General features: G+C 50.7%; 7 protein-coding genes across 7 annotated transcripts; 3 read left to right on the top strand and 4 right to left on the bottom strand.

Moving 5' to 3' along the window:
* Positions 1-30: 30 nt before the first annotated feature.
* On the bottom strand, positions 31-720 carry CTAM01_01677 (uncharacterized protein; the record flags this gene model as incomplete). Its single annotated transcript, XM_060517718.1, has 2 exons — positions 31-536; positions 600-720. 2 exons carry the CDS (start codon positions 718-720, stop codon positions 31-33), a joined length of 627 nt encoding a protein of 208 aa, XP_060387252.1.
* A 799-nt stretch (positions 721-1,519) lies between these two features.
* Positions 1,520-2,511, top strand: CTAM01_01678 (emopamil binding protein; the record flags this gene model as incomplete). Its single annotated transcript, XM_060517719.1, has 5 exons — positions 1,520-1,736; positions 1,795-1,821; positions 1,874-2,010; positions 2,068-2,302; positions 2,363-2,511. The coding sequence occupies 5 exons, from the start codon at positions 1,520-1,522 to the stop codon at positions 2,509-2,511; spliced, it is 765 nt and encodes a 254-aa protein (XP_060387253.1).
* Positions 2,512-2,927: 416 nt separating this feature from the next.
* CTAM01_01679 (uncharacterized protein) lies at positions 2,928-3,675 on the top strand (the record flags this gene model as incomplete). Its single annotated transcript, XM_060517720.1, has 3 exons — positions 2,928-3,112; positions 3,169-3,475; positions 3,538-3,675. The coding sequence occupies 3 exons, from the start codon at positions 2,928-2,930 to the stop codon at positions 3,673-3,675; spliced, it is 630 nt and encodes a 209-aa protein (XP_060387254.1).
* Positions 3,676-4,232: 557 nt separating this feature from the next.
* CTAM01_01680 (uncharacterized protein) lies at positions 4,233-5,325 on the bottom strand (the record flags this gene model as incomplete). The annotated part of the gene is made up of 4 exons (XM_060517721.1): positions 4,233-4,300; positions 4,553-4,643; positions 4,697-5,110; positions 5,242-5,325. The coding sequence occupies 4 exons, from the start codon at positions 5,323-5,325 to the stop codon at positions 4,233-4,235; spliced, it is 657 nt and encodes a 218-aa protein (XP_060387255.1).
* Positions 5,326-6,610: 1,285 nt separating this feature from the next.
* Positions 6,611-9,005, bottom strand: CTAM01_01681 (uncharacterized protein; the record flags this gene model as incomplete). Its single annotated transcript, XM_060517722.1, has 4 exons — positions 6,611-6,972; positions 7,069-7,367; positions 7,436-7,542; positions 7,605-9,005. The coding sequence occupies 4 exons, from the start codon at positions 9,003-9,005 to the stop codon at positions 6,611-6,613; spliced, it is 2,169 nt and encodes a 722-aa protein (XP_060387256.1).
* A 717-nt stretch (positions 9,006-9,722) lies between these two features.
* CTAM01_01682 (uncharacterized protein) lies at positions 9,723-11,451 on the bottom strand (the record flags this gene model as incomplete). Its single annotated transcript, XM_060517723.1, has 3 exons — positions 9,723-9,908; positions 9,982-11,022; positions 11,092-11,451. The coding sequence occupies 3 exons, from the start codon at positions 11,449-11,451 to the stop codon at positions 9,723-9,725; spliced, it is 1,587 nt and encodes a 528-aa protein (XP_060387257.1).
* Positions 11,452-12,212: 761 nt separating this feature from the next.
* CTAM01_01683 (vanillyl-alcohol oxidase) lies at positions 12,213-14,549 on the top strand (the record flags this gene model as incomplete). The annotated part of the gene is made up of 10 exons (XM_060517724.1): positions 12,213-12,704; positions 12,759-12,789; positions 12,842-12,871; positions 12,940-12,951; positions 13,011-13,237; positions 13,314-13,412; positions 13,483-13,653; positions 13,723-13,895; positions 13,991-14,127; positions 14,203-14,549. The coding sequence occupies 10 exons, from the start codon at positions 12,213-12,215 to the stop codon at positions 14,547-14,549; spliced, it is 1,719 nt and encodes a 572-aa protein (XP_060387258.1).
* Positions 14,550-15,420: the final 871 nt, after the last annotated feature.

Consider the following 15,420-nt stretch of genomic DNA (forward strand, 5'->3'; position numbering starts at 1 on the left):
TCTATTCTATCGGGAATGCAGCGACTAGGTCTATCTGTGCCAGGATTGCTCCTCAGACCACTTCTTGATGACTTCCGGGTCGACGTCCCGCACCAGCACGTGGATGTGCTCCAAGGCCCGGACGCTCTGAAGGGCGACCCAATTCTTAAACCAGATAACCCTGTCTTCTCCGACATCACCAAGAGTTTTGACAAAGTACCTGTCAATGAAATCCTGAACAGTGCGCCTGCTCTCTACTGTCATGTCCCCGGTCTCAGGGTCCGTAGGGATGATGGTGCGCGACCAAACCACGATATGGGTGATGCCTGAGTCAAGTCCATACGGCCAATCGTTGACGAGAACCCGGTAATCGGAAGGATCCTCAAAAGGCACGATGGACTTGGGAGTAAAAGGTGGTTCGCCCCAGGGTTTGGGTAGGCGGTTGGTGAGAAGGAACTTGGTCATGGAGCCGTACTCGGCCTTAGTCTCGGCCGTCCATTTCATGTATCGACGAAGGTCTGACGGCTTTCGCTTCAAAACCTCGAGCTTATTTGTCGCTGGTGTCTAATCAGATCTTTGAAACAGAATATCTATAGAAGACGCAACGCAAACGCGCTTACCAATGATCTCCTTGAGCTCCTCCCAGCCATGCTTCTTGAACTCCTCATCTGTCTGTGAGAGGACCCACTTATCAACGTCTGTGAGCGGGAAAGGTGCCTCTTCAACTGGAACGTCACCCATGTTGAGTATTTAGCTTGAGTATATATGTCCGGCTTGTAATGGGTGTTGGGGCGAGTAAGTGAGGCCTTTTCGGAAGATAGGATGTAGTCGTTTTCAAGGACGGGAGTAAGGATAAGCGTGTCACGAAGTTGAATAGTTGGCGGTAAGTAACGGCTGTCTGGTGCGGGCGGCCCCCGAGCAGCGGAAGATCAGCGGTCCGATTTCCTCTTTGGGATACGACAAGCTACCATGTAGGGCAGGGCGACAACTTTCACCTCATAGTTCATCCCATTTCTCGAGCACCGATGATGCTGCTTCCGGTTATTCAATCTCTTTGCACCGTGTTACTAATACCAAAAAAGAACCGGGAAGAAAGTCACCAGGCATCGATAGCTCGCCGAGGTGTCGGCAGGTGCTAGTGCTGCAAGGGATCCGTGCTTCTCAGGTACCTGGTTGAGCCGAGTGCTGGCTGCCTCTGCACGAGGAAGTAGGCACCTGGTAATCGGGCCTTGACCTGAGCAATCCTTCCAGACCTTAATTCGACATTCTCGTTACGTCGAGAAACAGGCGGACGCTCGTACTTGTTGCCGAATGTTGAGTGGAAGGTGTGTCTGGCATTGATCGGGCAACTTCGACCCTGGTTCGGCAAGCAAGTCTTCTAGCGATCTTGAAGAACGGGGAACCCCATTTCAACTTTGGCCCAACCCCAACTCCAACCACCTCGCAAACAAGACGACGAAATTCTGGCATCACTCGAACTAAAGTGTTACTCTACGCGTGCACAAAGTCTTGAGATAATCACACTGAGCACCAGCCCAACATGGATAACTCGACAGACGCCGCCTTTGCGCATCCTTACTACCCAGTCACCGCTGCCCTACCGCACTATGTCGCCAACAAAAACTCCGTTCTCAGCTTGCTCGTATTCTTCGGGAGCATAATATCCTTCGTCGTCTTTACAGCCGTCGCGGGTGCTAGAAACACCTATCCCCAGCTGAAAGCCTCGGACCAGCTTACCGTGGCTTGGTTTGCTCTTTGTGCGTGGTGCTCAGAACATTGCTTGCCCAGCTCTGGCTAATTGCTTCATTCACGCAGGCGGTTTCCTTCACTGTTTCTTCGAAGGTGTATTCGCGATCCTTCGGTTCCTCTCAGTCCAAGTCTAACGTCTCCACAGGATACTTTATCCTCAACCACAAGAGCCTGGCCAGTGACCAAAGTCTCTTTGGCCAGCTGTGGAAGGAGTATGCACTCTCCGACTCTCGCTACCTGACCTCCGATCCATTTATGCTCTGCGTTGAGTCCTTCACAGTAGTAGGTCGCGCTGCTTCTTGGTATTTCGAAAGAGCCCACTGTTGACCAAGATTCCAGCTCGTATGGGGCCCCCTCTGCTGGGCCATCGTCATCACTACTGCCAAGCGGAACCAGTTGCGTTACCCATTTCAGATCATCATGAGTGTTGGGCACCTGTACGGCGTCGTGCTTTACTACTCAACCAGCTTGATCGAGTTCTACTCCAACGGAGTATCGCATAGCAGACCTGAGTTTCTGTACTTCTGGGTCTACTACGTTGGTTTCAATGCTCCTTGGGTCATTGTGCCTGCGAGTAAGTCAACATTTCTTCACCCCTCGTTCTTCCGTTGTTTCTGACGCCGTTCTGCCCTAGTTATTCTCTACCAAACCACGGTCCATATCAAGAGGCACCTCACAGACCGTGCGGACGTGGTGGCCAAGCTGAACAGGATTGATGGCATTATGGGCGACAAATCTTGGCAGACGTACGTGCCTAAGGACGAGGAGAAGAAGACAAACTAGCTTTATGGTAGCTGTAAAAGTGGTGGTTTAATTATGCCGAACTGTCTTTGCGGTGGAGTAGATTCATAACACCACAAGGCTGATCCAATTAAAACATGTTCACCACCGTTCGATGACCATCGTCAGGCAGGCTCACACTCCTTCTCCATATGAACTTTTGGTTCTCGAACATGTCTGGAACCAATCGAGCGCGATTTGCAGCCTTCCCGTTCGTCATGTTGTACAGCCGCGCTCCTAGTGAGTGGAGTCAGCTATCCCGAATTGGTAGTTATAGAACGCACTTGAATAGCGACGCTGAAGAAATGAAATGCTCGCGATGTATATAAAGGGGAACAAATGTCCAGACATGAGGGAGACGAGAACATTCAACCTCCTCACTTTCAAGCATCTCGCCCAAAATCTTGTCATACTTCACAATGCAATCCCTTAACTTTCTTCTCACTGCCCTTGCCGCGACAGCAGTTAGGGCAACCTGTCTCCCATCATCCCATGGGACCCCTGCCTTCCCGTCATTCATGATCACCTTCTCTGCCGGCTTCGAACAGCCACAGCCACCTCTGATCAAACCAGAGTATCAGGCCAGTTTTGTTCAGCATAAATGGTAACTTTTTCCCCGACCGGTAATAATGTTACGTTCTTTCTAATCGCGAGAGCCAGGAATGCGAACCTATCCCACATCACGACTGGTTACATCGACAATTCCCCTTCCGATGCTTTCGTCCGTGTGGGCGAAGCCTACGAGGGTCAGATTTCGTGGTCGTTGTTTGACTATTCCAACGTTAGCGAGTCAGGCCTCGTGGACAACACGATGACGACGTATGGCCCAAACTCCACCACCCCGAGCGTGTGGAGGGGTTATGTGAACTCGAATTTCCCCATCTTTCAGAGTAATATTCTGGTTGAAGCTGGTGCAGTCTACGAAGGACTCGTGCAGAGGGATTTCATCCCATCGCCTGTTGCCGCGGTAAGAGACCCCTGCTATCTCAATTCATCTCTCGTGAACCGTCGAGTTGACCATTTGTTCAGTGGAGCATCATGTACCAGGGTGCCATTCCGGTGACGGTCTACGTCAATGAATGCAATGTTATCGTTGGCTACGACTACTTTGCCCCTGACTTGCGAACCCGAGTGATCATGGAGTTCTTCAATATCCAGGCAAAATGAGCTTTGAATCACGTTTCCCCGGGGGCTTCGACCATACATGTTCGGCTTGACCTACTTGACTTCATTTCTTGATCCATAGAGGCTCCTGCTCGGTATACTCAATATATTTCAAATGTCGTCCCGTGCCATTTCCGCGTGCTGGTATTCCCACAATTCTTGTAAATCCCTTTTGATTCTCCCTGAGACCGCGAACCCTTTTGTTGCTATTTTGTCAAGCAATCTCACAATCTCATCCCTTTGTAAAGACTGATTTGTATTTGCTCCAGCCATTCGGAGAGAGAACAGGAGTAATACCCCCGGTATGTTGGAATACTCGAGGATTTGGTTTGAGAGATCTACCACAGCGGTTACATGCGCCTCAATCTCATGTGCTGCTAGCGAGGGGATGTCTTGCCCCTCCCAACATGCGTAATAGGCATAGTTTCTACACAAGAATAGTTGGAGAGCATTGTAGTTTGATAAAGCTAGCATGCAATACGGATCACGGTGATCAAAATACGGTGTGATTTGGTCGTGCCAGCTGCAAAGTCGCTGCTGGAAACGTCGACCTTGCTCAGCTAGAGCGTGTATCGCCGGGTGCCCAGGTCGAAGTGTGTCCGGAATTGACTCGATACGGTCGAAGAACCTATCAATATTTTGAGCTCTGATTCATTTCAGTCAAGAATGCGGCTTGCTTACGCTTTACTAAAGGAAGAGATTTCGATCAGGAGGTCGAAGACTGCCTCTGCTTGACTTGATGGGTTTACGACAAGATATCCTCGAGACTTCGACCACGGCTCCTGCGATAAAAACGTATCTTCGCCGTACAGAATCGCTCGGTTTGCCTCTAGCGATCTAAACGCTCCGAAGAGTCTCTTGTCAAGCTGACACGACTGACCCGTTGCTCCTACGCTCTGGATGATCCTAGCCGTCCCGTAGAGCATGTGTTTGGCCCACAGGTCTCCAGAAGTTTCAGTCATCAACTTCAACTACCAGTCAGTAAACGCGATTCAAAAAGCGAAACATGGTTGAGGTATTTCACCTCGAATAGCCCAAGAAGTAGCGTGCACCAGAGAACTCCACCGCAGCGGAACCCGTTTGATACCTGCAGTCGAGCTCGGAGCGTCTTGACGGCTTCCCCGTATGACACAAAGGCAACGATGTAAGGTGGCTGCTGCCCGCGAGAGGACTTGACTGTTGCGCGTCGGCTGGCTTCGAGTGCGCCAATCGCTGTCACTACTTGCCCGAGTGGCAAGCATGTTTGGGCCAGGGGTAAGAGGTCGGCAGCCAGGCCGCTGAACTCATCTGTAAACAGACAGCGCTTCATGAAGAGATCAAAATAGTCAAGGTAGAGTATAGCGCTGGGTATGTTGACGTGTGCCGGTAGTCCAGCGACTTGCATGCCTTCTTCAGAGGATCTGGGGCTGATGAAGTGCACTTCGGTCGTAGATGTGGCCTGAGGTAGGCAACGTTTCTTGGTTCGAGTACAGTACTCGCAGGGAGAACCGCCTTGACACTGATTTGTGATTGCTGTGTGTGAGTTCAAGTAACGCCATATGTGGGAATGAGCTGTGTATAGGTACCTACCTTGATACGCCTTTTGGCGCATGGCAGACAGCGAGTCCGTCTCCTGCGGTGATCCAGCGGACCGACCTCACGCTTGATCTTCATTTGAGTGTGCCGACATGAATGTTTGTGTCAAAGTAGAGTTCCATCTCTCAAAGGCGGAATTCGAACAGGAGGCGCACAAATAGTAGCGCTCTCGCTAGTGTACGATTCTAGATGTCTCGGGAGTGGTCACTGGTGGCAGTGCGGACTTATACGAAAGCTCCACTGCCACCCCGTATTAGTAGGCAGCTTTACTCGATTTAGAAGTAATTGAGCGCAGTGGGCCCTCAGCAGCGCCTGAAAGCGCAATAGCTGATCCCTCAACTGATCGAGTATACTCATGACGCTGCGAGACAGATACGGTTGAAACTTATTTACTGTTTAATACCCACCATCGGGCAGGCCCATGCGTCTTCAACATATGATGGACTGGGCTAGCATGATAATTGGAGGACCATAGTACGTACTTGGAAGTTGGAGAAGCCAAAACCCCCCATCGGCCACCACCACCAAAACCCACCACATCCGCCCATGCTATCCATCGTCACCAACCACGACAAAACGACGATAGCTTCACAAAACAAAACTTCAAAAACATACAACACCAGGTATTCGCTGGTCGTCACCGACCCAACTACTAATCCGGCCCTCATTGGCTTGTCTATGGGAGAGCGGACGGGATCCCGAATTTTCCAATGGGTATGGTCGTATGTGGTAGTCTCGAGAGAGAAGGAAACTTCTGAAGCTCAGCTTGCGGTGATGCCCACTCGATCTCCCTGAAGCAATACTCAAGATCATTTCAAAAATGGTCCCGGCTCTCAATCAAAGCTAACACGTCGTTATTGAGTTATAACCTCGGTTACTTATAGGCGTCGACGGTTTTCCCTAAGGTACCTTATGTCGTGGTTGAAGACCCATCTGCCGTTGAGGTGGGGAAAATGCCGCCGCTGTGTTGTCAACACACATGACACCCGCGCCTAGAGGCACAACTCACGGCAGATGGGAACGGCATTCGATGAACATAGAAACATCAAATTCAGTCGTCTTGGATTATCGGCAAGTCGTCGAAGAGCTTTCTTCGAGGAAACGCGTGCACGAGGAGTATGCCCTGCACGTTTTGGGGTTCACCTCCCTATGGCTTATTCCAGTAGATGGAAGACCAACGCTATAGCAGATCGGTGTTGGTTTTAAGGAGAACTCCTAGTATACAGCCAGACATTTTTGCTACACTTTCATGAGGCCCAGGGTGCTCTAAGTTATTAGTCCAAGCCGAGAGACGGTATGGGCACGTAGACAGGAAACGATGGCTTCAGCTTAGTGACAATATAGGCATTACAAACCCGACATCCTAAGCTATCTTCAAGTCTCCGAGACTTTGCACCAAGTTGTGAACATAATCCATGGTATTCTCGTCATACACCGTACCTCGGGTCTTGTCAAACGGCCCGCCACTTGGGCCAGCCGTGTTCAACTCGATTTGCGACTTATCCAGCATCAACTGAGCAAGCATCCAAAACTCCTTTGCGTGGCGTATGAAACCCAGCCGTCGCCACATTTCGTCGCACAGCAGGAGACCGGGTGAGTTTTCAGCGACCCAGCTGTCGGCCTGGTCGTAGAGCGAAATCCATCGGTTCAGCCCCATCTGAAGGTGCCACGATCCGCTGTTGGGCGCGAGAGATACTTCGTAGTGGAACCCGAGGGTGTGTAATGCTAAGTTACACCGCGTAAGCGTCTGCCCTCGTTTGCGTGTAAACAACACCTGAAGTACTATGACAAGTAAAGATTCAATTGAAGTAAGGTACATACCAGTGATGGCCGTGAACAGGTTCAGCATGCTGAGACCCGCTAGACCTTCGCAAGTTTCTTCGTCGCTGAGGTGGTTGTTGCACATGGCCTCGACGAGATCGACGACCCGCATGTGAGCTTGTCTCGGTTCGCTCGAGGTCCAATTGTGTAGGAGGACGAAGCACTCTTCTTGAGAGGACGCTTGGAAGCAGGAGTCGGGACAGACGATACTCATTCTCATCTCGGCGACCACGAGTCTCGGAGGTGAGTTGTGGAAGATGACAAATGCACCATCGAGTAGGAAGATGTAGGTCCCGGTTCTTTTTGTTGCACATCAGACTCTGCTTGCCTTTTTGGGAACTCCATGCCTCCTATGTGGTAAACTCACCGAATAAGCATCTCCAGTAATACAAACCTTTTCCAGCTGAAAGTGGAGGAATCATCAACCGGCAGCTTATGACGGGTAAGATCATCCAAACCGAAGTCTCTTGCTGCCTGAAAGTACGGTGGTCAGCTGGTAACGGGAGGACTATGTGCAAGATTTGCATCTAACTTACATCCAAGACAACAGCATACCTATTCCTCCGAATACGACGTTTACTCGGTTTCACACCCTCCCAATACTGTATCAGACAAACCAAGTAGGCAGCTTGGATCGCCTCGAGACGCCTATAGACCGCGTCATCGTCACATGAGACGGAATCGTTAACAGTGACAGACTCATCAAGAAGAACCTCGTCGAGGAAGGCGAGTTCTTCTACACTGTTGAACCAAATGTTGGCGTTCGCGCGGACGCTCGGCGACGGAGAGAGGCATGCTCCCAAGACGGCCATGGCGGCGATGAGCAAGGGTGATGCGTTGGAGGTCGAGAAGGATGGTTTGTGAATGATGGGGCAGTTGGGATACCAGCATGACCAGAATAGCTCGAGGTTGTCTTGTAGTCTTTGAGGGGAGAAGAAGTTGTGGCAGGAAAACTCGATGGAGCCGGACCAAGAGATGTTGATTTTGCTGCCTCTTGGTTTGCTGATGGTGATGTCTCTAAGCATTGCGACAATCTTGCACGTCAGGTCAACAGACTCCCCCACTTGGAACCTGGAGAGTTGATCGTCAGACCGGTTATTGAGGCTGTATTGGGATTCGGTCGAGAGCGAGACAGAAGGGGTCTGGCTACTACGCCATGATATCTTAGGCTCTGCGGTTAGGGGAAATACCGAGCGCAAGTAGTTGTCCCAACTGCGACCATCGCACCCGAGGTTTGGTCTCCGGATCTGCTGGAGCAGTAACTGTCGTTCTTGGAGCGAGCCACATTCGAAGGACTGCGCCAGACCCGCGAACTTGGTAAACCTTTTCATATAGTTAAAGTGATATCTGATCGTGTTCTGTGTCTGGGTCTCGTATGGGAAGTCGAATGTGGAGTAGACCAGGTCGGGAATGAGCAGGTCGGGCGCTTCTTCAGCATGGTAATGGAAGGGATCACCTAGGTCTAACTCGTCGGTCAGGGGTTCGTCTAGATATGTATCTAGAATGCCGCCTCCAGTTGCAGGCATGTGAAATAGGTCGTTACTGGAAGCGCGCGCATCGAGTGGTGTGGTCGGGACTGGAGATTCTTGGGCCACGGATCGTTCCGTCAGAGTACCTGATTTAGCATCGCTGCGGTTGTTGTCTGCCATAGGTGATGTATCCCATTGTGTATCATGCGCAGCCAAAGTATCGTTCTCATCGCTGGCAATCTGTGCTGTATACGTGCAAGGCCTGTTGTCTTTTAGACAGGTACGACATGGCCACTGAGAGCTGCAAGCTCGCTTCCGATGACTGCAACGATCGCAGGCTGTCTTCTTCTTGCCTCTAGTGTTTTGAGGAAGTTGCGGAATCTCTACGTCGGCCCGAAGCCTCTCTTTGCAGGCCTTGAAATGACGCTTGAGAACGTCTCTGTTCCGAACGTAGTTGGGCTTTAGCATGGTCGTCCCTTCACACGAAATGAGCTTACTTGCCTGCGCCCGAAAGATTGCGAACAGAAATGGCAATTAAATGGGCGGTTTGTACTATCTGTGGCGGAGCCTAAACGTCAGAAATTCCAATGATCGAGCGTGGATGATGGGAGATTGGGCTTATATACGCATCACTTCGTGGCGTTGAAGATGTTCGAGACGTGTGAACTTTCGGTCGCACACTTGGCATGTGATGCCAGAGGTAGCAGAAGAAGACAGCGTGCCGGAAGCCATGATTGATTAAATTATCAGTGTCGGGGATCATGGGGCGCCGAATAGACACTATGCGTGGGTGATCGGGGGTGATGGTTCTTCAAGGCAACATGATCATGAAATACCGTTTGCTTCCCCAGACAGTCCCCAATGTGGATCTGCGGGGAACCGCGCCTTGCCGGGAGGATCGGCAGAGAGGGGGCGTGAAGGGCCGGCTATTTCTGGCTACACTGTCTTTCGAGTGTGTATCTTTATTTCGGCACCTCACCTGAATTATGTTTCTTCGACATGAGCAGCGTGAGTTTGGTCAGAGACTCGAATGCAAGGCTTTTTGATCTGTTTCTTGTGCCTAACTTCAATTGTTTGATACCACTACTTCATGCGATGCCTATGTATGGGCTGATCTGGAGGATTCCCATTGTCCGAGTGAATCCATCTTCCCACCAAAAGCTAAACACTAGTCACTGATCTAGATCAATATCTACGCTGTACGCGTACCCAGAAGTTCCTCTGAAAAGCAAACCATTGCGTCTTTGTTTGCCAGGGGCGGTCCAAATCCACTAATGAAGCATCAAACCTGCGGAAGAACTGCGCAATGAAATTGTGCATTTCAACCGTGGCCAAGTTCTTCCCTACGCAGCTTCTGCTTCCCATGCCGAACTGTAATCGCGTTAGCAACCTTTGCTGCCCTCTCTGATGACCACACAGGGAAGAGCCTTGGACGTTTTCTTACCGTTGTCAAATGGGAGTTCCAATACTTGATCTTTTCTTCATGGTTTGCATCAGTCGCAATCCATCTCTCAGGCTTCCACTCATCAGCGTCTGGGCCAAATATCTCCAGCGACCGGTTCATCGAAGCGGGACTTATGCCACATATCGTGCCTTCAGGCACTGCCATGTCATCGAGTTGCAAGCCTCCGGGACCAACCACGCGTGGAAGTTGATACTGAATAGAAGGGTGCAGTCTTGTACTCTCTTTGATGACGGCGGATAGGAACGGCAATTTGGACGACTCTAAGAACTCGATGTCTCGCCCTGTCTTCTCAAGTCCCAAAGAGCAATACGCTTCATCGATCTCAGCCTGGAGCCGAACGATCGCTTCGGGATGAAGAAGAAGCGAGCCCAGCGTGGCAAGAATGCCAATAGTTGTCGTATCTGCTCCGGCGCCCAGAATATTGACGCCTTCCATCATTACATCGCCCTTTGTGACCGGCTGCCCTGCCATATCTTTGGCATCGATGAACAGCTGTAACATATCTCGCCGCTTGAAACCAAGGCCATTTCGGTAGCGCTCGTCAACGCGGACTTCTAGCCAGTCCACAAATCTAGAGAAGGCCTGGAGCCGTTCGCCGCCAAAGGACCTAAGGGCCCACTGCGCGATGCGATTGTTGAACCACACCATTTGGAATGGCATGTTGCCCATGTTCGCCATGAGCCAAAAGCCGTCGTGGATTGACCGGATGATACCGTCAACATCCTTTCCCTTCTCGATGAAACCGATAGGGCCGCCCAAAGCCAGGCTACCAACCACGTCAAAGGCGAAGTAGTTTGCCCACTCATCCATGCGAACCGGAGCATTCCTATCGGCAAACTCTCCCATTTTCTGCCACATAGAGTTTGAGACATCTTGTATCAAGGGCTCCATGGATTGAATAGCAGTCATGGAGTACCCGGACGAGACGCGAGACCGCAGATGCCGATGAGTCTTGATGTCCCTGACGGCGAAGAAACTCATACTCATGTTGGGAACGGTCCAAGTGTCGTACCATTTGCTCTGTGATCCACAGTCAGATAACAGACTTCACATATTGGCAAGCTTCTGGTTGGGGCTCGGGTTCCTGACCTTGACAACTTTCTGACCATGGCCGTATAGTGCTTTCAGCCCGGCTTCATCGACAATGCTCAACTCGTTTGGGGCAATTCGGACGACTTTCCCGTACTTCCGGTGCAACAGGACGACATCTTGGTGCCATGTCCCTCGAAAGTACTTGTGGGATCTCCAGGCCTCGCTGAAACGGGCCAGCCATGGCCCTGGGACACTACTGAGAGGATGGAAAAACACGGTATATATGGTCGAAGAGAACCAGAGGAGTAGAACAACCGCAAACACCATCACATAACTCCAATTACCCATAATGTCCCTCGCAGAGGACATGTAACCATCACGTGGTAGGCTCAGAGACTGTGTCGAGACCAAGTTCATTGTTTTTGCTGCGTGGATAGTACTGATCAGATTTGGAAATATAACCTCACATGGGTGAGTCCGTTTGATACCAAGATAGAGGCTTCCTTTGACAACTCCGTCATACTGCTGCGCGGATACACCATAAACTTATATGGAAGATTCACCCTGGGCAGTACTCTCAACTGGATATGGTTGATCAGCCATAGTGGCTTTCCTGAAAGCATGTTGCATAGGAACGTATCGCCAGAGGATTAGTACGGGATTCAAAGCGTTCCCCGTGGGGTGTGGAGTTTGCCGGCAAGCATAATGAAGAGACGTCGGAGCAAACTCCACACCCCACGGGGAACGCTTTCTATCTCGCACCCAATTCTTTCAATCGATGGACACTAATCGCAGGAGGCTTCGGTAACTGAACTGGCAGCGACAAGCATAGTGGTGAGAGTTTACCGGTGCCCCGCACTCGGAGATAGTTTCACTTACACGGGCAGTAGAGCGGCGGTTTCGATGCGGAGTTGTGTGGGGAAAATCCCGAGAGGGTGTGCTGCATCGGCAGGCTCATGACCTCGGCCTCGGAATTGGGGCGGATGGTGTAACCGTAGGCAGAAGATGAAGCACTTGAAGTATGTTCAATCTGCATCTATAAGACAACGTGAACACATTGTGATGCCATGAGTGAAAGCTTACTACTAAGCTCTTTCTTCCTTGCTTTGAAACTAGTTCATCGCGCCAACAAGCGATCTTACAGCACTTGCTGGCCGGATACTTCATCGTCATACAAAATGCCTTGCCCTCAACCTCGTCGTCTTCCCCCCGGCTGGAACGCCAATGACTTTGGGCGTTTCGTGGAGTCCGTAGTCCCAATCGTAGGGGCAGAGAACCTCGACATCATCTCCGCAGACAAGGAGCTGGCCGATGGAGACTACGTCAACCCGTGCAAGTCTCACGACATGCACGCCGTCTATGAGAGGGACTTTTTCGTATCGTGCGCCATCGTCAATCCCAGGTCTGTCCCCGAAGTCCAAGATGTGATGCGGCTTTGCAACCAGCTGCAGATGCCTGTCTGGCCCTTTTCCATTGGCCGCAACACGGGGTACGGCGGCGCAGCACCGCGAGTTCCAGGCAGTCTCGGCATTGAACTCGGAAAGCATCTCAACAAGGTCCTCGAGGTAAACGTCGATGGAGCTTACGCTCTCGTCGAGCCTGGGGTCACCTTTGCTGGTCTTTATGAGTATCTTGTCAAGACTGGCCTCAGCGAACACCTGTGGCTAGATGTACGTTCTTCTTTTGCAAGGACCATGGAAGTGTTTTTCTGACCACGGATTTAGGTGCCTGATCTTGGAGGTGGCTCAATCATTGGTACGAATCACGGCTTGCCTACATATAGTCCTTGACTGACGTACACGTGCAGGGAACACTCTTGAGAGAGGTGTCGGTTACAGTAAGCCCTGAAGGCTGGCCTCAACCATGACCCGTATTTGTAGGCTGATTACTTTGGGAATCTTGCAGCGCCTTACGGAGGTAAGATGTCGTCGAGAAGACTGTTGTACTAAGTTGATCATACCTCTGATTCTCAGCAGATCACTTCATGATGCATTGCGGTATGGAGGTCATTCTCCCCGACGGCACCCTCATCCGCACTGGCATGGGAGCGCTTCCGGACCCGTCTTCGGGGAATTCAGACCTTCCGCCCCATGAACAGAAAGCAAATTCTGCTTGGCAGCTGTTCAGCTATGGGTTCGGCCCTTACAACGACGGAATCTTTTCCCAGAGTAGCCTTGGCATCGTTGTCAAAATGGGAGTGTGGGTGAGTCAACCATGTCTTTCTCCTCAGTAACCTGATCTTTGACCAAGAGTACATTTGCTGACAGTAACCGTGAAAGTTGATGCCGAATCCTGGAGGATATCAAGCCTACATGATCACATTCCCTCGCGAGGATGACCTGTCAGAAATCGTGGATATTATCAGACCGTTGCGGCTAGTAAGTTGAATATTTCCGTCTCTCGATTAATTGATCGACCTACGGAGACTGACGAGAATAATGCCCACAGCAAACAGTCATTCAGAATGTGCCCACTATTCGCCATTTACTTCTGGACGCCGCCGTAGCTGGTAATAAGGCTTCTTATACGAACAAGACCGAACCACTATCCGATGAAGACCTTGATGCGATCGCAACCAGACTAAATCTTGGTCGCTGGAACTTCTATGGTGCTGTCTATGTAAAGAACCTCTTTAAGATCCTTTCGGGCGCTGTTTACAGAAACAATGGCTAATCCCCATCGCGATAGGGCCCGGAGCCTGTGCGGAAATTCTTTCTTGATACCATCAAGGCCGCTTTCCTAAAGGTTCCCGGCTCAAAGTTCTTCCTTGCTGAGGATCGAAATGAACCATACAGCGTCTTGAAGACAAGGGAGAAGACCTTGCGAGGCGTTCCTTCCCTGGACGAGCTTCGTTGGGTGAGGTATGTGGCTGGCCAACATCCCGTCATGTCTTCCCTATCCCGGCGTTGACATCACAGTTCAATGTTGTCCAGTCTGCTGATCATTATTACAATAGCTGGCTACCAAATGGTGCGCATCTATTCTTTTCGCCCATCACAAAAATTTCTGGGACGGATGCCAAGCTCCAATACGAGGTCACGAAGCGCAGGTTCGCAGAGGCTGGACTCGACTTCATTGGCACCTTCACCATTGGTATGCGAGAAATGCGTTAGTAGCCCTCTATCACTTCAAGCAGCCTTGGGACCATGACACTGAGATATTTGGCAGACCACATTGTGTGCATTGTCTTCAACCGCGAAGACCCTCAGCAGCGCTTGAAAGCGCGGTGGCTGATCCGGCAATTGATTCAGGACTGTGCGGAACGTGGTTGGGGCGAGTACAGAACACATCTAGCGTTGATGGACCAGATCGCAAATACGTATAACTTCAACAACAACGCCCAGATGAAGCTCAATGAAACAATCAAGAATGCGCTGGATCCGAACGGCATTCTTGCTCCTGGCAAGAACGGGATTTGGCCAAAGAGATACGACAAACGGGAATGGGCGCTTCGAAATGATGAAGCAGAAAGATTATCTCGTGGTGATACCCAGCTTGTAAAGAGTCACTTGTAGTAATGTTGCAATCGTAGTTGGGGACTGCTAGATATCATTTGAGATACAGATGGCCACACCCGTTGACTTCATCTTGTGGACGTCGGGAAGCAGCTGGCCTTTCCGGGCCCGCAAAAGGCCAGTCCGCGGGTGTCAGAGACATGTACACCCGTGTCTTCGGAGTCCAGGCCGAAGGCGCCGTCCTCCGTTCCAGTACCCACTTATGCGGGGTAAATGTGCCGTCACGGAAGCTGATGTCGGTCCCCCGCTTCTTACCCCTCCACCCATCTTTCTCACGACCTAAGGTAAAATAAGGCAATCTGAAAGCTTGCCATCAGCCACCAACTCACTCGCGTGCATCGAGCATATCGTTCATCGTAGCGAAAAAGATGCTGGCATCATTTGTCATTGCCATTTCTGGTATGATCGATGTTTCTCTATGGCTGAATCTTCGCTATGGAGAAACATAGCAGGACTTGAAGCTTTAAGACCAGTATCACTGAAGGCGGAGAGGCTATCCAGCGTTGGCTTAATTCTAAAGGTGGCAGCTCTGCATTACAAGTGCAATAACCACCCTAACAACCATTCTATCGATGTAGAGGACGTCATAGAATCGAGGTTCAGAAGCATCGATCATGGCGTCTCCCGAAATGGCCCCGCCCAAGATCCTACATCACCGGGAATAATAGGAAACATACAACACCAGAATTTCGCTGGTTGAAGCGGACCAAATTACTACGCCAGATCTCATTGACTTTTCTAAGTTATGGAATATCGGAAACCCGATTTTCCCCCCTGGAAATGGCTGTATATTGCAGTTTGGGAAGGTGAGGTTATCGGTGATTTCTTGGAGGAGATTCATCAATCTAGACTTTTGGTGACACGGAACATA

This window comes from Colletotrichum tamarilloi (assembly GCF_030869305.1).
Source record: "Colletotrichum tamarilloi strain Tom-12 chromosome Unknown Scaffold_4.1, whole genome shotgun sequence".
NCBI classification, from domain to species: domain Eukaryota; kingdom Fungi; phylum Ascomycota; class Sordariomycetes; order Glomerellales; family Glomerellaceae; genus Colletotrichum; species Colletotrichum tamarilloi.